Raw genomic sequence first — 27,419 nt, 5'->3', positions numbered from 1 at the left:
TATGTAGCCTAGAAACAGACTATGGGACAGTAGTATTGGTGTGTAACACTGCTTGCCCCCTAGACTCTGCAATCTGCTGTAATAGCCGGCGGTTTGTGAGCATTCAGAGGTCGTAGACGGAGGTGCTTGCTGAGGGCACGTAGGTCTGGAATAGGATGCAAAGTCATATCCCTTTTCGGGTCCTGGATATCCAACATAGAAACTAATCCGATATCCTCCAGTCTCCAGAAGCAGGCAATTTCCTCCCTCAAAACAGGCACTGTGGCTTCTGGAATAGCAATTAACACAGGTAACCCAGTATTGTGTCTTCAATATTATTCTACAATGTAGAAAAGAAAAACACTTGAATGAGTAGGTGTTCAAACTTGACTGGTACATATATTTTATGTCACCCCCACTTCTAAAACCAAAGTTGCACCCCAGATAAAAAAATTACCTTGAATTCCTACTTTGGGGTGAATATAATTTATATGACATACATAATTTTTAGTTAACTCGTAAATATTAGCCTACAGCAAAGTGTGTTTAAATCAGTTCTAACTTGTTAATTTCTGCTAGTTAGTTTTTGCTACCATGTGGGTTTTAGCTTGCTTGAGCCTGCTAACTGAGTGTTAATTCACCTATTTCCATACAGGTTTCATTTTAAACATTTATCTTACAAATTAGTTGTTTAATCTAACTGCTTAACTATTTATCTGTACATGGAATAGTATTTGTTGATTTTACAATGTTTTTTCTAATCTATACAGGAAAATGCCATCGGCACTATCTGATGTGTGGAGACATTTCACTGCAGCTAATGTAGAAGGAAGAGCTGTGTACATTTGAAAATACTGTGCCAAATCATGTGTGAAGAATGAAACAGAATTATCTGGACAAGTGCATAAAGTTCCCTCAGCGGTCACAACCTCTGACAAAAGCCCCTCTACTTCTATTCAAGGTGAAAATGATGAATCAGACACCTTATCGATAGCAACAGCTCATGGTCCTCCTGGAATCAGAAGTTTTTTTTAACTCAATGAACATAGTCAGAGAAATGCTGATGAATGTCTTGCTCAAGCTGTGTATGCAACTGGTTCACCTCTGATGCTCACAGGCAATGTGTATTGGAAGAGATTTTACATTCATTGCCCAGCATACATCCCTCCAACCAGAATGCTTTATCTTCTCATTTGCTGGATGCAGAGTTCAAGTGAAGGTTAGGCAAATCATAGAGAAAGCAGACTGTATTGCAATCATCTCTAATGGGTAGTCGAATGTTTGTGGGCAAGGAATAATTAACTACATCTCCATTGCAGATGAGCTGAAGGCAGTCATCAACGACCTTGGACCACAGAAGGTATTTGTACTGGTGACAGACAATGCTGCGAACAGGAAGGCTGCTTGGTCTAAAATAGAGGAATCCACCTTCACATCACACTCATTGGCTGTGCTGCTCATGCATTGAATCTGCTCCTCAAGGACGTCATGGCACTGAAAACAATGGATACACTCTACATGAGAGCCAAGGAAATGGTTAGGTAAGCGAAGGATCAATCAAGTTATAGGAGCAATCTACCTCACCAAGCTAAGTGAGAAGAATAAGAGCAGCACATTGAAGATGCCCAGCAACACCCGTTGGGGTGGTGTTGTCATCATGTTTGACAGTCTCCTGGAGGGGAAGGAGTCTCTCCAAGAAATGGTCATATCATAGTCTGCCGAAATGGACAGCCCCATCAAGAGGATCCTCCTGGATGATGTATTTTGAGAGAGAGTGGTGGAAATCTATAGCAGTAGCCATTGTACGGATTGAGGGAGACAATGCCATCCTGTCTGACTTTCAGACTCCACTTGCAGATGTAAGGGAAGAAATCCATACTGCCCTGCCCATTTCATTGTTGCTGCAAGCAGAAGAAACTGCAGTTTTGAAATACATCAAAAAGAGTGAAGAATTCTGCCTGAAGCCCATACACGCCGCAGCGTATATGTTGGACCCCAAGTATGCTGGCAAGAGCATCCTGTCTGATGCAGAGATCAACAAGGCCTATGGCATTATCACTACCGTGTCTCGCCACCTTGGCCTGGATGAGGGCAAGGTTCTTGGCAGTCTGGCGAAGTACATTTCCAAGCAAGGGCTTTGGGATGGAGATGCAATATGGAAGTCGTGCCAACATATCTCAGCCACCTGGTGGAAGAGACTTTGTGGATCTGAGGCTCATTCCCCTGTTGCCTCCATCATCCTCCAAATCCGACTAAATCATTTTACAGATTGAGCGATGCGATGGATCATTGGGGATCATTCAATATTCCCTTTGTTTTGTTGTTCAGTGAAATCATCCCATGTGAAGAGTCAACTCATAATTCATTTTTTTTCTATTGGAAGGATTTAATAATTTCCAATGGAAAACACATCTACATTTATATGGTATTAGTATTAATTTGCATACATTCCTGTTAATTCCCACAGAAAATTTTCCCCTCTGAATATTCCCCTAGCCATAAAACACCCTTCTACCCTCACACTGCACCCAGAATGTCAGCTTCAATGTATGAGCAGCAATGTGTATAGACAGGCTTGCGTTGTTATTATTAGCTGTGTTTTTCAATAATGAGGAATAATTAACTTTCTCTGGTCATAGGAACAACATGAATTTGTTGAGTCAGAAATAATGTGTAATCCTTCAGTTAAGCCAAATATTTAAGAGAATCACATTTTAGCTCACTCTCTCACCACCCACAACCTCTCCTCTTGTACTTCTCTGCCTGTGTGTGCGCTGTTGCTGTGACTTCTGTCGCAGACAGCTTTTCTTCTCACTCGTTTGCGGTAGAACGAAGTGGAAAAAGTCACTATATGCTATAAAAACCAAAGAAACCCTAGGTTTCAAAACTCAAAGGCAGCCTGGAAAGTAGCTGAATTTGTCACTAGACTCTTTCCAATAAAATTAGCAGGAGGGTTCTGAAAAACTAAATAAATATAGCGACAAAGTTGCTAAATTGGCAACATTGTTTTTTGGTCAGCCTTTGCAGAGGGAGAGAGGTGAGGGACAGTCTGACGGTAAAATTAAGTATATTACTTAAATTTATGCTCACTCAACTGCCATCATGTGCGCGCCACAAAGACACAAAGGTTGTGCTCCTCCACTAGAAAGGAACATTGGAAAATACTTGCCATTGCATGCACTTAGCCTCTGCCCAGGTTTTCCAAAACATTATCTTTCGTCATGATGTTGCAGTCGATTTTGCGCTTTTGACCGTCTTAATTTTAGGGGTAATAGAAACGTATATCACAATCTTTTGTGGACATGATAGTGATAGGACATAGCCAAACCCTAAGTTATAGACAAAAGCAAAGATAAATCAAAACTAATTACTTCAAAACCACTGTTAATCAAACAAAGAAATGCATGTTCCTGTAACCTTGGCAACACCATGCTATTTTTGCATCTTTTTTTGGCTGGCAGAAAGCTACACTACATTACCAAAAGTATGTGGACACCTGCTTGGCAAACATCTCATTCCAAAATCATGGGCATTAATACGGAGTTGGTCCCCCTTTGCTGCTTTAACAGCCTCCACTCTTCTGTGAAGGCTTTCCACTAGATATTGCATAAGTGCCGTCAGGCAATTAGGCCTGGTGTTCCAATTCATCCCAAAAGTACACCCCAGATAGATACTACAAAGGTGTCGGCGCAGACACAGATGGCCGCTTCGCGTTCTTAGGAAACTATGCAGTATTTAGTTTTTTTATGTATTATTTCTTACATTGTTACCCCAGGAAATCTTAAGTCTTATTACATACAGCCGGGAGGAACTATTGGATATAAGAGCAACGTCAACTTACCAACATTACGAAAGGGAAAACGACTTTCCCGAAGCGGATCCTCTGTTTGGACCACCACAAAGGACAATGGATCAGAACCCAGCAGGCAACCCAAAACAACGGCGCAGCAGAAGGGGCAGAAGGAGCGGTCTTCTGGTCAGGCTCCATAGACGGGCACTTTGCCAAATGCTCCCGAGTATAGTACTCGCCAATGTCCAGTCTCTTGACAACAAGGTAGATGAAATCAGAGCAAGAGTTGCCTTCCAGAGCGACATCAGAGATTGTAACGTTCTTTGTTTCACGGAAACATGGCTCATACGTTATCAGAGTCGGTGGCCACCTGGTTTCTTCACGCTGACAGAAACAAACATCTCTCTGGTAAGAAGGAGGGCGGGGGTGTATGCCTTATGATTAACGAGTCGTGGTGTGATCGTAACAACATACAGGTACTCAAGTCCTTTTGTTCACCCAACCTAGAATTCCTTACAATCAAATGCCGACAGCATTACGTACCAAGAGAAATCTCTTCGATTATAATCACAGTCATGTATAACCCCCCCAAGCAGACACATCGACAGCCTTGAAAGAACTTCATTGGACTCCATGCAAACTGGAAACCACATATCCTGAGGCTGCATTTATTGTAGTTGGGGATTTTAACAAGGCTAATCTGAAAACGAGGCTCACTAAATTTTATCAGCACATAGAATGCTCGACCCGGGATGGAAAAATTCTGGATCATTGTTATTCTAACTTCAGCGAAGCATACAAATCCCTCCCTTTTCCTCCTTTCAGCAAATCTGACCACGACTCAATTTGGTTGCTATAGGCTGTATAGACAGAAACTAAAACAAGAAACACCTGTGCTCAGGTCTGTTCAACGCTGGTCTGACCAATCTGATTCCACGCTTCAAGATTGCTTTGATCAATTGGACTGGGATATGTTCTGGATAGCATCGAACAACATTGATGTACACTCTGATTCAGTAAGCGAGTTTATTAGCAAGTGCATCGGTGATGTTGTACCCACAGAAACAATGAAAACATTCCACAACCAGAAACTGTGGATTGATGATAGCATTCGCTCAAAACTGAAAGCTTGAATCACTGCTTTTAATCAGGGCAAGATAACCGGAAAAATGACTGAATACAAACAGTGTAGCTATTCCCTCCGCAAGGCAATCAAACAAGCTAAGTGTCAGTATAGAGACAAAGTAGAGTCACAATTCAACGGCTCAGAAACGAGAGGTATGTGGCCGGGTCTACAGTCAATCAAAACAAGCCCCGTCACGGACCACGATGTCTTGCTCCCAGACAACCTAACAACTTCTTTGCTCGCTTTGAGGACAATACAGTGCCACTTACAAGGCACGCTACCAAAACCTGAAGACTCTCCTTCACCGCAGCCAACGCGAGTGAAACATTTAAACATTAACCCTCGCAGGGCTGCCGGCCCAGACGGCATCCCTAGCCTCGTCCTCAAGTTTGTGCAGACCAGCTGGCTGCGTTTACAGACATATTCAAAAACATTAACCCTCGCAGGGCTGCCGGCCCAGACGGCATCCCTAGCCTCGTCCTCAAGTTTGTGCAGACCAGCTGGCTGTGTTTACAGACATATTCAATCAATCCCTATCCCAGTCTACTGTTCCCACATGCTTCAAGAGGACCACCATTGTTCCTGTTCCCAAGAAAGCTAAGGTAACTGAGCTAAACGACTAGCGCCCAGTAACACTCACTTCCGTCATCATCAAGTGCTTTGAGAGACTAGTCAAGGATCATATCACCTCCACCCTACCTGACACCCTAGACCCACTCCAATTTGCTTTCCGCCACAATAGGTCCACAGACAACGGAATCACACTGCACACTGCCCTATCCCATCTGGACAAGAATAATATCTATCTAAGAATGCTGTTCATCGACTACAGCTCATCATTTAACACCATAGTACCCTCCAAACCCGTCATTAAGCTCGAGACCCTGGGTCTCGACACCGCCCTGTGCATCTCGGTCCTGGACTTTGACGGGCCGCCCCCAGGTGGTGAGGGTAGGAAACAACATCTCCACCCCGCTGATCCTCAACAAAGGAGCCCCACAAGGGTGCGTTCTCAGCCCTCTCCTGTACTCCCTGTTCAACCATGACTGTGTGGCCATGCATGCCTCCAACTCAATCATCAAGTTTGCAGACAACACTACAGTGGTAGGCTTGATCACCAACAACGACGAGACGGCCTACAGGGAGGAGGTGAGGGCCCTCGGAGCGTGGTGTCAGGAAAATAACCTCACACTCAATGCCAAGAAAACAAAAGGAGATGATCGTGGACTTCAGGAAACAGCAGAGGGAGCACCCCCCTATCCACATCAACTGGACTTCCAGAATGTCAGACATTGGCCTGGAGAGGACTCATAAATTGGCAATATATATGTTTTCACACTCACCTCGGATTGCATACGCCAGGTATGAGTTAGAAACTGCAATCAGGTTGCCGTAGTAATGCTTGTGCTCCCAGTCGTACTTGGCGACAGGCTGGATTTTTACCTGCATGGAACAAGAGAAAGAGTTCAAATTAGGGACCCATATTTACAGAGAGCAACCTGGACTAGCCAAGAAAAATGTGTATTAGGTTAACATGATAGATATCCAACCAATGGTAGTAAGCTCTACACAGTAGACTGCGCTGTAATGAATTGCTTAGCTACCTAGTGATATCTGGACTTGAGATACAGCCACCCTTTGCCTAAAAAAAACTAGCTTTCCATTGTTTTCATCTGTCAATATTTGTGTTGTGACCCTGGTGTTTCTGCCAGAGGCATTTCTATGTTCTCAAGGACAGAACGGGGAACACAAAATGTTTAAATGCCCAGTACAGTAGCTCTCATTAAGAAATAATTTCTCTAACAATTAAGTACACTAAGCCAAAGGTATGTGGACACCCCTTCAAATTAGTGGATTCAGCTATTTCAGCCATACCCGTTGCTGACAGGTGTATAAAATGAGCACACAGCCATGTGACCTCAATTGACAAACATTGGCAGTAGAATGGCTGGTACTGAAGAGCTCTGTGACTTTCAATGTGGCACCGTCATAGGATGCCACCTTTCCACAAGTCAGTTAGTCAAATTTCTGCCCTGCTAGAGTTGTTCCGGTCAACTAAGTGCTGTTATTGGTAAGTGGAAACGTCTGGGGCAACAAGGGGCTCAGCCGCGGAGTGGTAGGCCAAACAAGCGCACAGAACGGGACTGCCGTGTGCTGAAACGAGTAAAAATCGTCTCGCTTCGGCTGCAACCCTCACTACCGAGTCCCAAACTGACTCGAAGCAACGTCAGCACAGAACTGTTTGTCTGGAGCTTCATGAAATGCGTTTCCATGGCCGAGCCTCCTGCACACAAGCCTACAATCACAATACGCAATGCCAAGAGTTGGCTGGAGTGGTGTAAAACTCGGCACCATTGGACTCTGGAGCAGTGGAAATACGTTCGCGGGAATGATGACTCACGATTTACCATCTGGCACTCCGATGGACAAATCTGGGTTTAGCGGATGCCAGGAGAAAGCTACCTGCCCGAAAGCATAGTGACAACTGTAAAGTTTGATGGAGGAATAATGGTTTGGGGCTGTTTTTCATGGTTCGGGCTAGGCCCCTTAGTTCCAGTGACGGGAAATCTTAACGTTACAGCATGCAATGACATTCTAGACGAATCTGTGCTTCCAACTTTCAGAAACAGTAGTTTGGGGAAGGCCCATTCCGATTTCAGCATGACAATGTCCCCGTGCACAAAGCAAGGTCCATAAAGAAATGGTTTGTTGAGATAGGTATGGAAGAATGTGACTGGCCTAGACAGAGCCCTAACCTCAACCCCATCAAACACCTTTGGGATGAATTGGAACGCCGACTGCGAGCCAGGCCTAATCACCCAATCTCACTAATGCTCGTGGCTGAACAAAAACAAGTCCCAGCAGCAATGTTCCAACATCTAGTGGAAAGCCTTCCCTGAACAGTGTCGGCCGTTACAGTAACAAAGGGGGGGACCAACTCCCTATTAATGCCCATTATTTTGGAATGAGATGTTTGACGAGCAGGTGTCCACATACTTTTGGTCATGTAGTGTAACTTAGTGTAATAGTTTTCCATTTAAAATCGTCAGAAATGATTGCACAAAAATCAGTTTAGCAAAACATTTCTCAAGCTAAAATTGCTAGGACTGTCTTGATATTTATTATCCCCATTAGCCGACGCCTATGGAAACAGCTAGTCGTACTGGGATCTGACAAATGAAAAATACATCGACAAAAAACTTTAGATACATTTAAAAAAAACTTAACATGTAGACACTCATCAGCTATTGCACAAATATGATACAAAACACATGACAAAACTAAATTGACTGTACTGGGTCTTTAATCCTTAAAGTCTTACCTTGTTGCTTCCACGGGCCTTGCTGTCAATGCTTGAGTCTCGACTGGCCACAATTTCAACATTGTTGGATGTGATGGGAATGCAAGTGGAGCCATCATCCCCAGAGAGGCAGCTGGTAAAGAAACCAAATACAATGTTTCCAAACTGGGTACTAGATCTCCTTAAAAGATCTAGATTGAACATTATTAATCAATGGGACTTATAGCACTTAGCAAGGTCCCAATGTTGCTTTACAATTGTATAAAGAAAAAACAGGCGTAAACTAAGACTCAACAACATGAACAAAGCTGGAGGGAGGGGGGAGGAATACGAACCCTGTTTAGAGTACGGGACAGGATACCAACCCGGTTTAGGGTAAGGTACAGGTTTAGGGTAAGGTTGTGCTCAATATGGTGAAGGGGCAGACATTGGTTTCAACATTTAATCAACCCAAATGATTTTCACAGCATACCAAATGTGAATTTCTATAGCTGAGAAATATGTGCATGCAGAGAAAAATACAACATAATAAAGTAGACGTAACATTACTACTTACATTATCTGGCACTCTTGGGTATTCATGTTCTCTGAATTAGGGCCTGTGGATTCATCCATCGTTGACCTGTTGCCAGCTCCCGGCAGAAGTCCATTCAATTCGCCATTGAAAGATGTTTTTCTTTGGCTCTCACATGGAGATGCGTCTACGAAAACAACCACCTGTGAGTAACTGGATATCACCAAACGAAGACATCTTAAAGCCCTATTATTAAAAAGTATGCGTTTAGCAGAGAAGGGGAATCTCGTGCCACCAGGAAACCCATTCTTAATGCTGAACTTCGACGACTGATATTTCATCGCTTCCAAAGAAACTAGGCAACCTCGTGCGGTATGATTTGGTACCTGCTGCCTAATTATTTAGTTACCTACCTAGCCAGTTACTCATCATTAATTAATTAACCTTATGGAGGTAGGTAGCATTTGCTCACTTCCAAACGCCAACCAGCTAGCTAGCTATGCAAAGTACGCTAGTTTGATAACGAACGTTGCATTGCTAACTACCAAACAAGCAAACAAACAACCTGTAAGTCAGTAATGTTAGTTAGCCAACATCCTTTAACGTTGTAAGCTACTTAACTAGGTAGCTAATTACCTAGTTAACGTTAACTTGAATGGTTTTGCTAGCTAGCCGTGATGCAACATGCGAAATAAACACTAACGTTAAAATGTTGTAAGTTTCATATTTTAACTAGTTACTGCGAGCAACCATTGTCACTTCGCTAACTAAACTAGCCTAGCTAGCAGTCCAGCTTACTAATATGTTCGCAAGTTGTAAATTAGCGGACGTAAGCTAACTATCTTAAGCCACATTTTCACACGTAATTAACGTAAACTAGCTAGCTTCGAATGTGAACACGCTTAGCTAGTTTGCATTTTGCAGCTAGCAAGCTAACGTTAGCTAGGTAGAACTTTAAAGGGCTAGGTAACGTTAGCTTGTAATGCGGCCTAAAAGCCCTTATCCACCTTTTCTTTCCCGGTAAACTTACCTACGTTGTTCCCGGGTCTATCCAACTTTAATATGTCACGAAGATGCTGGGTTGCACCCTCTATATCTATGTTTGAATTTGAAGCCATAGGTAAGGGATAGGGGGAAACGGATTCGTCAGAGGGGAGCGAAATTATTTATATTTTCGTTCTATGCTGTTAATTTTGTGAAGCAGGCAAGTATAACTAAGCACTTCTGGGTCACGGATTTTCTTGGATTCCTTCAAAATAAGAGTCCAATCCTGTATACTTTAATAATTACGGCGAAAATGTGCAATTATTCTGGCTAGCTTCTGTAACATAGTTCGTTATCCAACACTACAAACTAGGTGTTCATGCATTTCTCACCCTCCACGGCACTAATAAAATAATGCTACGTCATAGAAAATACATTCAGATTCTATACACAGAAAACAGCATGAGCTAATAAAAATGCTTTGTGCTCATCTCAAATATGCGGAAGTCCTTCTTGAACCCTGCTGAAAACCAATAAACACAATAAAAGTCATATTTTTCATACGTCTTTTATTTCTGTCTGCCAGAAGAATAGAATACCTTGTACATCTGTGAATGATAGCAGACCTTGAAGGGATGCCTTTGATCTTCTTAATTGAACCAGTGTACCATCAGGGAAAACAAAAACAGTAGCCAATGCACTGGCTGAGGGAGGAAAAGCATTAGTTATGCCAGTCGTTGATTGACAGCAAACAATTGGTAACAATAGATAATTATAAACTGTAAATCAAATCTAAATAGAAAAAAAATAAACTTGATTACTAGACAAATTTTACTGTAAAAATATGATCCTATGAGAGAAGTGGCCCCCACCACCACTTTACTTTTCCTGCAGGAAGTCTTGGGGATTTCCTTGTCACACAACAGGCAAGAACTGTTTCTTTATTTTCCAAAACATTGTATTGAATTAAAATGTGCAGTCCGTACATTCTGTTCCATGTGGAAAAGAGATATGTAATCATTGTAAAATATATTTTTTTTTAAAGGAAATAAATAAGGCAGTTTGACATATGCCTGTTCCTCGTCTTGCAAAAGAATACTTGCAAAGCCTCTCCAAAAATGTCAGGTCAATGCTACAGTACATTGATGGCACAAAGTGATCCCAATTTCCAAGAGCATGCTTCAACTCATTATGTGGTTCTATTTCTGCAATATCGGCCAAAGGAAATTATTTTTGGGAAAAAAATTGAGGGAACCCTATGTCCATATATATAACAATATATTGGCTGCATCTTGCTCAAGAAAATGCATGCTATAGCAGATCATATACAACAATGTGCTATAGAACTACTGACCAGAACCTAAATTGTTTACAATATAATGCTAACACAATTAAAATAAGAGTGACAAGGTAAGTGGAGGGAGAGAAATGGGTAAGAAAGGCAGAGGAACAATGAGCTCACATTAAGAAAAAGTAAACGGTTTATTGTGTATCATGGCTTTTGTATTCATTGTCACAGAGAGCATGAGGAGGAAATGGGAAGCTTGCTGGTCTAAGGATGTTATTGATAATATTTTCTATGATTATTTGGATTGCTAGAGCAACCTGACATAAGAATGAATGTTAAATGAAACTTTTAAAAAGAGATTTAGTTGTATACAATAAGGCAAGCTAATAACACACAGGGGAGTACGATGAGAAAACATGAGGATATAAGACATTGAGTCCGAACATAAAACTAAAATGGTGAAGGTAAATTGGTACATTTTTTTCCTTGTCTGCCATCTTCAGATATTTAAGCTCCCCAGCATCATGCAGGTCAGCGTAGGGAAAGGGACTCTTGATGGATCTGTGAACTCTCAGCAAAGGAACAGATCTCATTTCAGTTGAAGGCATGTAGCCTATGTGCCTGCATGTCTCTGTGATTGACATCTGGAATCCGGTGTAATTTCTCAAACAGGTATGGATGATACAGAGAGGAGGTTGGGCGTTTAGGTGTCTCTGCAAGACCTCCCCCATCCTCAGCCTTCCCTTATATCCACTCTGCCCACTTCTGGTGTCCTTAGCCGAAATTGTGCAGCGCGAGCCGGAACATGTCATTGGTGCATACCCAGGCATCATTAATGTTCTTCAGGATGAAACTCTGATGAAATCCCATGATGGGGTCCTCATCAGCCTGTAACACAAAGATAGAGCTTAGTAAAAAGTCACAGTTATGACAGTGAATCTAATCCACAGCTGGGTGCATCTCTGACAACAGTTGATTCTGTCTTGGTCAAAGCGACAAACTGCCTTCACACAACACACATTCCTGTTATTCCACTCTATCATACATTTTTTTTTTTTTTTTACAATCAATAGGCTTGTGGCAAACCCAAATTCCTCACAAGGCTTTTTCTAGCTAAAAGGAGCACACACAGGTGTGAACAGGCACTAATGGAGATGCAGACAAAAAGCAAGCCATCGCTTTAGGTGTCAGTGGAGACTAGGCTTACACAACTCTGTAACGGTAACTGCTCAGTGATCATGACGGCATTGGCGTCTTCAAATAACACATGGATGTTCTAAAAAGCAGATTGCAAGTTCAAGGTCCACAGTGAAGATCAGAGCTTTCATATAAGGCCATTACTGTGGCTTAGACTAGTTAATAATTTGTCAAACAAGCCAGCCTTCACTATAATCTCGGTTCAAATTCAATAAACCACTTTGTTTGTTGCAGTTTATAGTGCATTTCCCCTCTCTTTTAAAAGGGATTGTCCGGTACTTCGTATACCTTTTAGCCAATTGTTCTGAAAGTAGCGCCCGTGAGCCAAAAATGGTCCTGAAAATTGCGTACAACATCACATATGTGCACCACGTAATTGCTCTCTCTCTCATTCTACTGTTTGTGATTCTGGCTAGCTGTCACTCAAATGGCAAGGGGCTGAATCTCATCGTCTGGAATTTTAATTGCTAGGGGGCTGGCCAACGGGTGTGGAAATGAAGGGAAATGGCGCAGCAATTTCCAGAAAAGACGCTTTCAAACTAGGGATTTTGTGGCCAAATGCAGAAAGACAGTAATTATGTTCGTATGAACTACACATTGACACGTCCAGCCCAAAGAGGGTGGTTTAAAAAAAAAAAAAGACTAGTCGACCAAGGTACCAGAGCATGACTTTAAGCAGAGTGGGAAACATTGGTGATTAGATCACATTTTTAGCACCCTGAATGCACTGTGGTCTCTAATTACCAAACTCTAGTTTGGTGTAAGATTAGTAAAAGCCTAACTGACCCATGGTCACTCAGAACACTGGTCCTTACTGACAGTAAGTAGGGAGAAGATGGGTCATAAAACCACAGATAGGTCAAAGGTTGTGCAGGGCAAGCCTAAAGAATTTGTTGGTGCAAACCCAGGCATTCCTATAATTTTTCAGCAAAAACATGTACTGGAAGCCCAGGACCTGGTCATCATCTGTCTGCGAGACAGACAAAATACAATAGCCCTGACTTCTAATGTGCAAACTACTTACCTACCTCACACACATACCCTTGTTTTTACTAACATAGGAAGGCTAGGTCCATGTCTTATTCAGTCTATTTGCGTCGGCAGATTAATAAAAGCATAGCTAGTTATATCAACTTGGTGCACAAAGGGCTTGAAACTGTGGAGCTGAAAACAGATGTTAAAAAGCACAGCTAGGTACAACATACAGTTTGATCAAACAGACAGAATCCTGACTCTTCATTTAAAACGATTTAAACAAATACAGTAACTTTCAAAGCAGGTGGCGATTTCTAGCCTGTAAGCTATTCAGTTGTTAGTTTAAGAAACTGGCAATATACAGTACTGTTCAAAAGTTTGGGGTCACTTAGAAATGTCCTTGTTTTTGAAAGAAAAGCTACTTTTTTTTGTCCATTTAAAATAACATCAAATTGATCAGAAATACAGTGTAGACATTGTTAAATGTTGTAAATGACTGTTGTAGCTGGAAACGGCTGATTTTTAATGGGATATCTACATATGCGTACAGAGGCCCATTATCAGCAACCATCACTCCTGTGTTCCAGTGGCACATTGTGTTAGCTATTCCAAGTTTATAATTTTAAAATGCTAACTGATCATTAGAAAACCCTTTTGCAATTATGTTAGCACAGCTGAAAGCTGATTAAAGAAGCCTTCTTTAGACTAGTTGACTATCTAGAGCATCAGCATTTGTGGGTTCAATTACAGGCTCAAAATGGCAAAAAAAACAACTTTCTTCTTAAACTCGTCAGTCTATTCTTGTTCGGAGAAATGAAGGCGATTCCATGCGAGAAATTGCCAAGAAACTGAAGCTCTTGTACAACGCTGTGTACTACTCCCTTCACAGAAAAGCGCAAACTGGCTCTAACCAGAATAGAAAGAGTGGGAGGCCCCAGTGCACAACTGAGCAGAAGGACAAGTACATTAGAGGGTCTAGTTTGAGAAACAGACACCACACAAGTCCTCAACTGGCAGCTTCATTAAATAGTACCCGCAAAACACCAGTCTCAACATCAACAGTGAAGAGGCGACTCCGAGATGCTGGCCTTCTAGGCAAGGGTTTTATAATGATCAATTATCCTTTTAAAATTATCAACTTGGATTAGCTAACACAACATGCCATTGGAACACAGGAGTGATGGTTGCTGATAATGGGCCTCTGTACGCCTATGTAGATATTCCATTAAAAATCTGCCGTTTCCAGCTACAATAGTCTGTTACAACATTAACAATGTCTACACTGTATTTCTGATCAATTTGATGTTATTTTAATGGAAAAAAATGTGCTTTACTTTCAAAAACAAGGACATTTGTACGTGACCCCCAAACTTTAGAACAGTAGTGTACATTTTTACAGTATTAGAATGACAATGACTTACTTTTAATTGTCCTACTACCATACTCATTATACAGCTGTCAGGTGTGGGCTGGTGGTCTTGTGCTGTTATACTGTGAGCTATTTTTAAGAAGGGGAGAGTCTGAAAATAAATAATAAACAAGAGATGTATCTGAGACAAGCACATTCCACCAATATATCCTGGTCAATCAGTGCACTCCTGACATACTATTGAGACAATCCATTCTGTCATGCTCAGGTATATTTTAAAATGTCACTCACAGAAAGTTTCTCGACAATCGCTGCTTTTCCCTGGAATTGCTGTCCCTCCCATGTAAGGCATGATGCATCGATCTGTAAAAAGGAAAAGAAGAGGTTTGAGTTTGTCAGTGGGAGAAGGCACATTGGTGGTATAGGGTGGAAGGATGTGAGGTATGTCCCGACTCCCAATCTGTTTTATTCACAACTAACTTTTCTACGCATTCTCAGGTTAGGGTATGAGAGAGTGATATGCAACTATTTAGTCATGTACCATGTGGAAGAAGAATAGAAGAACAGGCTCTGCTGCTCTTACCTTATTCTTTGATAAATATTGAATTATTGTTTAAAGGCAAAATATAGTTAACAGAAGCCTTTCAGTAATAGATTTGTATAATAACGCAAATGAGTCATAGCTTGTGCAGTTCTCCTCCCATCTAAGAATATAAATTGTGCTACCAATAGGGGGCTCAAAAACAACACATTGACTCAAGAATGCTAACCCAGCTGAATGTAAAGAAAAGGGAACAATCAACAACTTGCTTGTTCTCAAGATTGATAAATGGACATTACAATTATTTGAACAGCTTAAAATAAGTAACTATATGCTGTCTTTGTACCTCTTATTGAAATATATTATGCTTTAGCTTGTAAGTGTCAAAGTAGTATGCATATTTGCCTGTCCCACAGTCTAACTTGATACTTCTTTGGCCCAAAACGTTCGTCAGATGAATGCTTGTCAAAACTTATTTGATCTAGGTCTAGGATCAGTCTCTGAAACACATAAACCAAGTAAAGGTTTGAACAGTAACATTGAAATAGGGCAAGACTACAGAACATGAATTGATTCAACAATCTTTCCCTTGGATAGTGTTTGGAATGGAATTATCAGGGAGCATTTGCTCACAGGTCTGGAGATATTGTATGATGCACTACTTTTCTATTTGAAAAAAACAACAACTGAACATTAACAAATATCACATTTATTACTAAATGAGTTAACAGATGCAGAGGTGATGGTGTTGAAGGTGATGGTGGAATAAATGCATGGGGGTGAAGACTGCAGTGGTGAGAACAGGACACAGGAAAGCAGAACTATGATTAATATTCATTGGTACAGACAGATCCACTCACATATATTGCTCCAAGCTGGGTCCTGTCCGTGTCAAAGAGCTGGTAGTAATGTTGCACAAAACTGGATCCTATCTGTTCCCAAATCGGCTTTTCCCCCATTCTGAATCACCTGGAAACATGTTCAATTGGAAGAGACAATCTTATGAGTGTATAGTCCTAGTGGTGTGGATGACATAGACTAAACTCAAGAAATCTGGGCAAGAAAGACCAGGTAGAGCTTGTTGGGTTTGCACTTAGGGGCAAAAGAAAGAGTCCACACCCAATTGCTCCATATCAAATAAAATTGTCACATGCGCTGAATACAACAGAAGACCTTACCATATGAAATGCTTACTTACAAGCCCTTAACCAACAATGCAGCTCAATAAATAGTTGTGAACACATTTACTAAATACTTTTTGATTGTATTAAAAAAAAAATAACAAGATATTTAAATAAAAATAACGAGGCTATATACAGGGGGTACTGGTACCGAGTCAATGTGCGGGGGTACAGGTTAGTCAAGGTCATTTATAAAAGTGACTATGCATAGATAAAACAGCGAGTAGCAGCAGTGTAAAAATAAAGAGGGGGGGGGGGGGGGGGGGGGGGGGGGGGGGTCAATGTAAAGTGTCATCTATGGATTTCACATGACTGGGAATGACTGGTCACAGATACTTTTTTTTTTTTTTAAAGGTAGGAGGCGTGAATCAGAAAACCAGTCAGTATTTGGTGACCACCATTTTGCCTCATGCAGCACGACACATCTACTTCACAGAGTTGTTCAGGCGGTTGATTGTGGCCTGTGGAATGTTGTCCCACTCTTCAATGGCTGTGCAAAATTGCTCTAAAATTAAGTTGGAGGTGGCTTATGGTAGAGAAATTAACATTACATTTTCTGACAAGAGCTCTGGTGGACATTCTAGTCAGCATGCCAATTGCACGCTCCCTCAATTTGAGACATCTGTGGCATTGTCTTGTGTGGCAAAACTGCACATTTTAGAGTGTTATTATTGTCCCCAGTACAAGGTGCACCTGTGTAATGATCATGCTGTTCAATCATCTTATTGATATGCCACACCTGCCAGGTGGATGGATTATCTTGGCAAAGGAAAAATGCAAACAAATTTGTGCAAATTTTAGAGAAGTAAGCTTTTTCGGCATATGGAAAATGGCAAGGATATTTTGGCATTTATATTTTTGTTCTGTATAGGAAATACATTTTTGAATTCAGTGGTTCAACAATATATTAACCGCACCAGGAATACACGCACTGACTAAACGTTTTTAAAAAAGGAGCACTGTAGAGTATTCTTCTTCGAGGCTTTTTCAGAAAACAGAGAGCTAATAGGACAAGGTTATGCTTAATTGGCAGAGCAAGCAAACCACGCACACTACTTTAGAACAATTGAGCAAATACCACAAAAGGCCATAGTTTAGCAACAGTTACACCCAAATTATGGTACCTATTCTGACAGCGCTAACTAAGCTAGTCTTGTTTGGATCAGTGCGCTGTCAGTGACGGCGTCTCACGTGCCTCCCCAACGCACATTAACTTTATACGAAGTTTGCATAGCTAGCTACCTCAATTATTCACACGAACCTAGGAAATACTAGTTTACAAATAATCCCTTGCACTATAATTGCAACACGTTATATCCAATCGTGTCGTTTGAGATTTCAAAGATAAGATCGCTACTAGCTAGCTAACTCAATCAAGTTATACAAGATACAGTAGCTAGCTACTATAGCTAACGTTTCATGTGTTCGTCAGCTGAATGCTATCTACTTACACAGTCCGCTCACGCCGTGAGCATGCCATGACATGGGCAATGTTGGACTCTTTCTTTGACTTTGGCTGAGCTAGCTAGCATAGGCAAGGCTAATATCAAACGTTGGTTGGTTGTCTGACTAGCTCGATGCCCCGTATTGCTTAGCTAATAAAATGCAATCAAAGGGCTAGAAAATTAAAATAAAGTGAATGCTATATATACAAGTGGTATGGCACGTTCTTTCGCACTATCGGCTGCTAAAAATACCCTAACCGTTCCTCAACATACTGAAGCTTCTTTCGACCGGGCCCAGCCAGAACATAGGCGTGTCCTAGCTATCACTTTTGGCGAGCCACCGCCTGTCAAAAAGGTATATAAACTAATCCATTCTCAATCATAATAGGATACGCTTGTCGCTAGAAGACAACAAATGTTTTTATTTAATATAGAATTACATTTTTTTAGAAAAGCAACTTACCGCGAACCCAAAACCGTGCCCCGGCTTCCAGTTATGGCGATTACACCAGTTTAGGCGCATGCTCATCTGTCTAATGCTACGTGGGAAATGAAGTTCTTCACTCTATACAGCTGGTAGATTTTTCCACCCACACGAAACTCTCAACATACAAAAATATGGTACCTTTTAAATCAGCCCACTTTAATGAAGGTAAACTACATTTGTTGTGGAAATTATAAGGATGGGTAGAATGGCCATGGTTTTACATGCCTGCATCCACAAGATGGCACAGTTCTAATGGCACTGTATGCTACTATAAACAGACGTTTGAATTGAGTAGCCACACTGCTCCGGTGAACAATTTGCTAGCCTGGTTACTAGAACATCAGAGAAGTATGTGACAGCTCATCTTTGGGATGCTAATGTTTTTACGTAAATATTCAATTTCTGACACCGATAATAAATTACTGTGTGAAACACATTTGACTTACAGATAATTTCAGTAACAACGGTTCGTTTAAGTGTTTGTTTAATGTTCAACCTGGTTCCTTTGGAAATATATCATGAGTTTGCAGGGCACAAGGATAGCAAAGAAACAGTTCGATGCCTGACTGGCTACCACTTTCTAAAAGTGCTTAGAGCGATTCAGTCCTGTTGTGGTGCAGGCCCAGCCCTGGTCACATCTATTGCCAGGAGGTGCTGCAGGGCCAGCTCTGTGTCCATTTGTGTTGTGTGCTGCTCTAGCTCCTCCTGGTGTATCTGGAATGCCATAGTTAGGACCCAGTCTAGTGTGGTAGCGTCCAGAGAGGGGTCAATGTTCTTAAAGGCAGCCCTTAGATCAGCCACAGTCACCTCTCTGTGAATAAAAAACACCTGGTGATCCTTTCAAAACGGTTTACACTTTTCAAACAACAATGAAACAAGCATATTACTTGTGCAAATTGAGATCTGTATAGATTTATGTCATTTAGCAGACGCTCTTATCCAAAGCGACTAACGCAGATTTTTCACCTAGCCTTTACCCGCTAGGCTACCTGCCGCCCTACATGGGGTATACGCTTTGCTTACCCTTTGCCTCCCAGCTGAGTCCTCAGTTGGCTGATATACATATGCCTCTCTGTGAAGGCCTGCTTCTTCACCAGATTCAGGAAGTCTTTGTGTTTCCCATCTGCATCCTGCATAGAACATCACACCATGTCTTTGCCACAGTAATGGTAGCAGTGCATTAGGAAAGTATTCAGACCACTTGATTTGTTCAACATTTTGTTATTATAAAATTGATTAAATAGAATTTTCACATTTTATAAAGTATTCAGACGCATTACTTTGTTGAAGCGATTACAGCCTCAGACAGCGATTACAGCCTCAAGTCTTCTTGGGTGTGACGCTACAAGCTTGGCACACCTGTATTTGGGGAGTTTCTCCCATTTGTCTCTGCAGATCCTCTCAAGATATGTCAGGTTGGATGGGGAGTGTCACTGCACAGTGAGGTCTCTGTAGATGTAACAGTATAGACTTTACGTCCGTCCCCTCGCCCCGACCTGGGCGCGAACCAGGGACGCTCTGCACACATCAACAGTCACCCTCGAAGCATCGTTACCCATCGCCCCACAAAAGCCGCAGCCCTTGCAGAGCAAGGGGAACCACTACTTCAAGGTCTCAGAGCAAGTGACGTCACCGATTGAAACGCCACTAGCGCTAACTAGCTAGCCATTTCACATCGGCTACATAGAGATGTTAGATCGGGTTCAAGTCCGGGCTCTGGCTCAAAGCCACTCCTGCGTTGTCTTGGCTGTGTGCTTAGGGTCGTTGTCCTGTTAGAAGGTGAACCTTTGCCCTAGTCTGAGGTTCTGAATGCTCTGGAGCAGATTTACAGCCTTGTTATAATCCATTTTAGAATAAGGCTGTAAACATATAACCTGAAGCTGCATTTATTGTAGCTGGGGATTTTAACAAAGCTAATTTTAGAACAAGGCTACCTAAATTCTGTCAACATATTGATTGTAGTACTCGTGCTGGCAAAACTCTGGATCACTGCTACTCTAACTTCCGCGATGCATACAAGGCCCTCCCCCACCCTCCCTTTGGAAAATCTGACCACAAATTAATTTTGTTCCTCAAACAGGATGTACCCGTGACAAGGACTATTCAACGCTGGTCTGACCAATTGGAATCCACGCTTCAAGAGTGTTTTGATCACGCGGACTGGGACATGTTCCGAGTAGTCTCAGTCTTCCAGGTCCTGCCACTGAAAAACATCCCCACAGCATGATAGGGATGGTGCTAGGTTTCCTCCAGACGTGACGCTTGACATTCAGGCCAAAGAGTTCAGTCTTGGTTTCATCAGACCAGATTATCTTGTTTCTCATGGTCTGAGAGTCCTTTAGGTGCCTTTTGGCAAACTCCAAGCGGGCCGTCCTTTTACCCAGGAGTGGCTTTCGTCTAGCCACTCTACCATAAATGCCTGATTGGTGTAGCGCTGCAGAGATGGTTGTCATTCTGGAAGGTTCTACCATCTCCACAGAGAAACTCTGGAGCTCTGTCAGAGTGACCATCGGGTTCTTGGTCACCTCCTTGACCAAGGCCCTTCTCCCCGATTGCTCAGTTTGGCCTGCCGGCCAACTCTAGTTAGTCTTGGTGGTTCCAAACTTCTTCTATTTAAGAATGATGGAGGCGACTATGTTCTTGGGGACCTTCAATGCTGCAGACATTTTTTGGTATCCTTCCTCAGATCTGTGCCTCGACACAATCCTGTTTCGGAGCTCTACGGACAATTCCATCAACCTCATGGCTTGGTTTTTGCTCTGACATGCACTGTCAACAGGTGTGTGCCTTTCCAAATCATGTCCAATCAATTGAATTTACCACAGGTGGACTCCAATCAAGTTGTAGAAACATCAAGGATAATCAATGGAAACAGGATGCTATTGCTATTGTATACATCAAGGGTACTTGAATACTTTTTGAGAAGGTCCAGTCCCTCAAATTTCCAGACCATGGTCTGCCTATTGACCATGGCTGGTATTTCTCTATTAAAACGGGATTGTGAAATTATGTGGACTGAGGTGTGAAATTTTGGACTGAGACCCAAAAAGTTACCTCTGTATACAGTCTTTGGTATGGGAGGCTCCCACCGTTGTTGTCTAGCTCGGCCTGAGCTGTGGTCACTAGCTCATCGATGTCTTGCGCTCTTTTCAGAGGGAAGGCCATTTGCAAGTTATCTCTGCAAAAACAGAGGCCATTTTATATAGCCCACTCACTGTCATAATCGTAATGTTTGACTTTAATCTGTACTGTAATTTGATTATCTGCATTACCTGAAATCCTGAACACTGAGCAGCCCACTCTCTGTACTGTCACTGTGGATCAACACTTTCAGCAGGTTAGACAGTAGATGTGTCTGACCATGGTACACACTCTCATCCACCTGTTAATAATACATTTATAACCATCAAATCATGCGCACCATCCTTTCTCACACTCATAAGAAGAGCGCTGTATAACACATTTGCAAGATCACACACCTTTCCTGTGAGAATGTCATTGAAGAGGCTGACAGAGTCATCCTTTTGGTGTTGACGAATGCCCTCTACTAAGCTATAAGCCCATTCTCCAGCCTTTTCCCCATATTGTCTCTCCAGATGTTGCCGCAGAAACTCGGGAAGATTGCTGCTTTCATTTCTCTTAAGAGAAATACAATTAGAAGACATATCAGTCAAACAGTGTGTGAAATAACTCATTATTTGAAAGAGAGGTATCGGTTTACCCTTCCATCCTCCATGACCTTCTCCTTCCAAACCTCCTTGAGGATTCTCACAACCGCATTCTTCTTTAGCCTATGGTTCTTTAACTGCCCCTCATAGCGCAGGTATATGGGCACATCATCAGAAGTACCCTGAGTGGACACAGGGTGAAGACCTTTTGACCATGCCATTCTTTTTGGAAATGTGTTGATGTTCAGGCAGTTTGAAAGTTCAGCAGGGAGGGAGGTTTACCAGTCCAGTGAAAAACTCTGAGTTCTTTCCTCCCAGTTCTGCCAGCAGGATCTCCAAACGCCGCTGGCTGGACTGGCCCTGGGAGAGATCTGCCCAACGCTCACTACCTCCCAGTACGTCTGTAATCACACAGTGCTGTGTAAATGTTCTGATCTAAAATCTAGCAAAACACTTCAAGCATTACTACCAACAATACCATACCACAAATGGGAAGAGGGAAAAAACAGAACCTAGAGCAGTTTTTCTATGTGATACCTGCACACTGCTCCCATTCTGGCCTGGGGGTAGAGGCCTCTTTGAAGCCCTCCAGTTCTCCCTGGAGGCTGTCCCTCTGTGTTGTGACTTGCTTGTGCACCTCAAGCAGTGTGTCATATTCAGCCTTCATCTGATCAAAGTCTTTCTGCAGGGTCTCCAGCTGGAATAGATGCAAAGAGAGATTCAACACTCATTCAGGTCTGATTAAGTGCGACTGCTGTTGTTGAATCAAACATTTCACTGAACTGTACCTTAAGCAAGTTCTCTTTGTGGGTATGGTCCAACGTCTCCCAGTCACGGCGGGGAACTACGTCTCCATACTCCGCATGCAAGCGATTTAGCTCCACCTGGGCTTTAGTCAGGTCCTCTCGACACACCTTCAGAGCCAACTTCTCCTTCACTGGGTCCTCGATTTCCACTTCTGATGGAAAGGAACAGGTTTTCAGAAGTGACAACACCCCACACTTCGCTTACATCAAGACAGTTGACTAATAATTATTTTATTGTTACACATTTTTTCACTACCTTCCTGCTCTTCCTCAGGTTCCTCATCTGGTCCATAGCTCATGCTGCTGATGTTGGCGATGAGCAGCTTGCGAGCATCACATTCTTCTCTGTACATCAGATACTGAGCGGCCAGGTCTGCCTGCAGACAACACACCTGAGAAGAACAAGCAAAAGAGCGATGAAGGAGAGTTCAGGCAGCCTAAGCATGGTTGATATGAGCCAGAATAACTTGAATTCTGTGTTTTCAGAGCAGCACTGGTGTGATTGAGACTGAACCTAGTGGGTAAGCACTGTACCTGGGTCTGCAGGGAACTTTGTGTCTCTCTCATGTTTTCAATAACCTTTTGACGGTGTTGGCGCTCTTGCTTCAGAGCTCTAATCTCTACCCTCTCCTCCTCTCGCAGGCCCAGGATCCTCTTTTCACACTGCTCTGACACCACAACCAGACGAGCACGGAGAGGCTCCAGCTCCCGGATCTGGTCCCGTAGGTATGCTGCAGAAATGAATATCCATAGACAATAAAATCCAACATCCTATAAGCATGACATCTTTAAGTCCCTCTGATACTTCCATTCATCCTTGTTTTTTTGTCCAAACTCACATTCACCATAACAATATAGGCCTATATGCCACAATCAAACATTCCATGCTACAATGCCACACACCTAATGTGATTTCATATTCATTTTTTATGGCACACAGAAGCGGCTTGTACGTTTTGAAGTCCTCAATGAAACAGCCAAAGACCTCCCGGTATGCCTGCGTATGACAGAGGGCAGATTTTGTCACTTGACAACTAAGTGAAAATGAATCTATTCACTATACTCCTTATATGTAGTAAGGTAAATACACTGTAACAAAGCCTAAATTACATGGATAACCTGTATATTATATGGCAGATGGATGGGACCTGTAGTTTGCGCTCTTGGACTTTTGGTTGTTGTAAGTCAAGAGCCTGCAGCTCCTTCTTTAGGTAGCTTTCAAGCTGCTCCAGGAATCGTGGCTTCCCCACAGGGCCACCAAACTCATCACCGCATCTGTAGCATATTACCATCTCAGTAAATCCTTCCACAACTTTAACCTTATATCATATGACAGTATATATAATTTGCTAAATACCCATGGTTCCTGATCTCTCCACCTGAAGTATGTCTCCTCCCCTGCTGAACAACTTGAGAGGTGACATGGGCAGGCCAGGTTGACAGGTAGCCTGAAGTACAGCCAACCTGACGAAGTGAGATAAAACGTTTTTTTTATATATAAATAAATAAATAAAAAAGCTTGCTCGGGGAACGAATGGTGTACTTAGTGATATGCACAAATTCCCAAATGATCCAACCTAGCTAGCTAGCTAACTGCTTATCTTACTCTGGTTGATGCTCTACATGACCCAGGACCGCCAATTGCCACTTGTCGCCCAGTTCTTTTTTCAGCGTTATGTTGACACTCAGACGACAGTCTGAAAGTGAGATGGAAACAAGCAGCTAACTAGAAATTATTATTATATGATTCGCTTAGTAACGTTACTATCATAGAGTAACGTTATCTGAGTGAGCTAGCTAAGTTAACAGTTAACGTTAGCCTACTACTAAATTGGACAAGGCCACTTGCCGTTCAAACGATGATAAAGGTGGTAATCTAATATCTTTCTGTGTCGACATCTGTTATGTTTAGATGCAGCAAACAAGCGAGCTAGCTAGTTACCAAATACATTAACATTTAATCCCTCTTCAATTAGGTTAGCTAGCTATTTGCTTCACTTCAGGCCAACGCTTCAGGCTCACGACCGAGTTGTTATGTTTACACAATGTTGCCATGGAAATGAAGGACCCAGGAAGAACCCCAAATAGCAGACCATCGCGCGCCAGATACTTTTGCATCCCTGGAGAACCTTTTCCAGAGAGAAGGCGTAAAAAACTTTGACTTGGCTCAGGACTTAATCAAAGATTTTTAAAATTGTGACTTAATAATGTATGTACAGTGGTGTAAAGTACTTAAGTAAAAATACTTGTAAGTACTACTTAAGTAGTTTTTGGGGGTATCTGTACTTTACTATTTATATTTTTGACAAGGTTTACTTATACTTCCCTACATTCCTAAAGAAAATGTATGTGCTTTTTATTCCATACATTTTCCCTGACACCCAAAAGTACTTGTTAAATTTTGAATGCTTAGCAGGACAGGAAAATTGTCCCATTCACACACTAATCAAGAGAACATCCCTGGTCATCCCTACTGTCTCTGATCTGGCGGACTCACTAAACACACGTGAGTGTAGCCTTGGTTATCATAAATAAAAAATAAATGGTGCCGTTTGGTTTGCTTAATATTAGGAAATTGAAATATTGAAGTATATTATAAACCAAATATTTTTTTGACTTATACTCATGTATTATTTTATTGAGTGACTTTCAATTTACTTGAGTCATTTTCTATGAACTTTACTTTTACTCAAGTATGACAATTGGGTACTTTCCCACCACTGCCAGTTTCAGAATCATCTCAATGATGTCGAATATAAATAATGCAGCTGTCTGACAGACTGGCAAACATTATCCAAAAACATTGCGTTTAAAAATCTGGATTATAAGGTTTAAGACCCATTCGAGACACAAACATGTACTGAATGTATGCCAGTATGTAAATATTAATGAGGAATTTCAATTTAAAAAATGTCTCATTGTCTGCTATGATAAGACTGGGGAGCTCAACATGTCTTGACCGCATACAACCACTCAAACTACATTTCCTAGCTTCCTTTTCACGGACTCAAGCGGAAAAAATAGACCAAAGAGGGGAGAGCGGGGGTTCTGTAGTCGATTCTGAAAATCTTGCTAGTGGATAGTCCTGTATTCAACTACAGTACCCACACTCCACTGTCAGTGCTACTGTAGAGAGCTTTGGTTATCCGTGGATATCACACCATTGCTATCATCTCTGTCTATCTCAGTGTTTCTCTCTCCCTGTGTCAGCGGATTGATATAGGAGAGTAGAAAACAAGCAAAAATAAAACATCTCTAGCCGAAAATGGCAGAGCTTGGAGCGGGGAGCATGCTGTTGGGAGATCCTGCTTTTAATTACCAAGAGCACGAGCTAAATGAGCGATTGAAGCGGCTCTACCCGGCGGTGAATGAGGAAGAGACCCCCTTACCCCGATCTTGGAGCCCCAAGGATAAATACAGCTACATCGGACTCTCGCAGAACAATCTGCGGGTACATTACAAAGGTATACAGATGTGACAACTAGTATAACATTTCGTACCCCAATGTCTGTCATTTACTTAAGACACTCCGGAGGGTTTGCGTCGAGTCTGTATGCAATCTCCCCGATCTAGTTTGAGCTGCCTCTACCTCTCTCTGCTTTGTTTCAGAGGAGAGCGGAATGCCCAAATGGTTGACAGTGAACTCGCTAACCATGACAGTATTGAAGCATATCCATTTATTTCACTAACGTTCAACTCCATGGTCTCTTTGTTTAACGTTAGTTTTATTTTTGCTTTACCATAACTTGGTTACCCCTATTTGATCACGATAATCGACATTTTACCTAGCTAGCAATACCACAATTTACTGTTAGTAATAACAAGCGACGCACAGTTAGCTCGCTAGCAAACTTGGCTAGTAAGCGAGCTAATGTTAGCTCGCTAACTAGCTAATGACAGCTAGCTAACTAACGTTATGCAAGATAATGCTAATTGCGCACCATCGTTGTTAGCCCAATACAGTAGCTAAATATTAGCTACTTAGTTGTAACGTTATAAATAAGTAGCTAGCTAGCAATGTAAATGTACTGGCTAGCTAATACTTAACCCTGGCGTTAGCTAATATAAAAACAATTCTCCTTCACACAGTTGCCATAACCCACGACAAGTCGTTAACAATTTGCTTGTATTTTGTGATCAAATGAACACCAGACAGTCCAGAACAGGGAAATATTGCATTTTGTTGGCTTGCTAGTTCATGGAAACGTTCTGTTAGAATATAATTCTGACTCATTATTCATTCTGGAACCAGTTGGTGAGCATTACGCTATAAGGATTCCATTGAGTCCTTTATGCACAAAAGAACAACAACAGCGTCTGCCATTTCAAACTCAGCCAGCAGCTACACTTTGCTGCAAGGGAGGAGGCCTTGACGCATTTGTTGTGCGTAAAATATCTGCACATAGATCAGATGGTATTTATGCGGGTAGTTTGACATATTTGACCATAAACAACTTGTTGGGATGCAGACCATAGCTTAAGGGACGGGTGTAACACATACAATTGGTTCAGATAGTTATTTAACTATTCTGCACAAAATCAAAAGTAGGACTTGACAGCTATCCATCAAGCTAGACGTCGTCATGCTACTCCCAGCTAACAAGGAATGTTTCCAAGAGACCATTCCCTTAATGTGAAATATAATTTTCCCAGAATGTGGTTACCATGTTCTCAGAACTCAACACATTAATGTTCTATACACGTTTCATGGGAATGTTGCAAGAACATTCATGTGTCCAGTTCTGTGGGTTAGGAGAATCAACTCCCA

The 27,419-nt window shown here is 42.0% G+C and overlaps 4 protein-coding genes across 9 annotated transcripts in view; 1 reads left to right on the top strand and 3 right to left on the bottom strand.

The window, feature by feature from the left end:
• The window catches only part of LOC139399940 (enhancer of mRNA-decapping protein 4-like), a 33,674-nt gene extending 23,716 nt beyond the window's left edge, over positions 1-9,958 (bottom strand). The window contains exons 1-4 of one of the 2 annotated variants that reach the window (XM_071145125.1): positions 9,741-9,958; positions 8,753-8,897; positions 8,218-8,329; positions 6,239-6,338 (exon numbers count right to left, since the gene is read on the bottom strand). In XM_071145125.1, the coding sequence (XP_071001226.1) occupies positions 6,239-6,338; positions 8,218-8,329; positions 8,753-8,897; positions 9,741-9,828 (445 nt within the window). In that variant the 5' untranslated portion in view covers positions 9,829-9,958. The remainder of the gene's footprint in view (positions 1-6,238; positions 6,339-8,217; positions 8,330-8,752; positions 8,898-9,740) is intronic. The other variant, XM_071145108.1, reaches the window with a different exon arrangement.
• Positions 9,959-10,248: 290 nt separating this feature from the next.
• Positions 10,249-18,242, bottom strand: LOC139399725 (nuclear transport factor 2). 2 transcript variants are annotated; one of them, XM_071144991.1, is made up of 5 exons: positions 18,154-18,242; positions 15,925-16,033; positions 14,815-14,886; positions 14,576-14,674; positions 10,249-11,870 (listed from the first exon to the last, which is right to left on the bottom strand). In XM_071144991.1, exons 2-5 carry the CDS (start codon positions 16,021-16,023, stop codon positions 11,757-11,759), a joined length of 384 nt encoding a protein of 127 aa, XP_071001092.1. In that variant the 5' UTR covers positions 16,024-16,033; positions 18,154-18,242; the 3' UTR covers positions 10,249-11,756. The 2 variants fall into 2 exon arrangements, with proteins under 2 accessions (XP_071001092.1, XP_071001103.1); XM_071145002.1 differs by lacking the exon at positions 18,154-18,242 and adding an exon at positions 17,697-18,012.
• A 402-nt stretch (positions 18,243-18,644) lies between these two features.
• On the bottom strand, positions 18,645-24,712 carry LOC139399583 (translin-associated factor X interacting protein 1). Its single transcript, XM_071144971.1, has 16 exons — positions 24,501-24,712; positions 24,258-24,348; positions 24,009-24,115; positions 23,800-23,926; positions 23,555-23,648; positions 23,186-23,382; positions 22,908-23,043; positions 22,634-22,803; positions 22,383-22,542; positions 22,128-22,246; positions 21,899-22,027; positions 21,657-21,815; positions 21,450-21,559; positions 21,232-21,355; positions 19,201-19,307; positions 18,645-18,988 (listed from the first exon to the last, which is right to left on the bottom strand). The coding sequence occupies exons 1-16, from the start codon at positions 24,548-24,550 to the stop codon at positions 18,778-18,780; spliced, it is 2,091 nt and encodes a 696-aa protein (XP_071001072.1). The 5' UTR covers positions 24,551-24,712; the 3' UTR covers positions 18,645-18,777.
• Positions 24,713-25,758: 1,046 nt separating this feature from the next.
• LOC139399159 (ran-binding protein 10) overlaps positions 25,759-27,419 on the top strand; it is a 32,803-nt gene continuing 31,142 nt past the window's right edge. The window contains exon 1 of one of the 4 annotated variants that reach the window (XM_071144840.1): positions 25,759-26,115. In XM_071144840.1, coding sequence (XP_071000941.1) covers positions 25,917-26,115 — 199 coding nt within the window. In that variant the 5' untranslated portion in view covers positions 25,759-25,916. The remainder of the gene's footprint in view (positions 26,116-27,419) is intronic. The other 3 variants (XM_071144707.1, XM_071144774.1, XM_071144785.1) reach the window with 3 other exon arrangements.

The sequence above is a fragment of the Oncorhynchus clarkii genome, chromosome 1, assembly GCF_045791955.1.
Source record: "Oncorhynchus clarkii lewisi isolate Uvic-CL-2024 chromosome 1, UVic_Ocla_1.0, whole genome shotgun sequence".
In the NCBI taxonomy this organism is placed as follows: Eukaryota; Metazoa; Chordata; class Actinopteri; order Salmoniformes; family Salmonidae; genus Oncorhynchus; species Oncorhynchus clarkii.
This window is presented reverse-complemented; position numbering and strand designations above follow the sequence as displayed.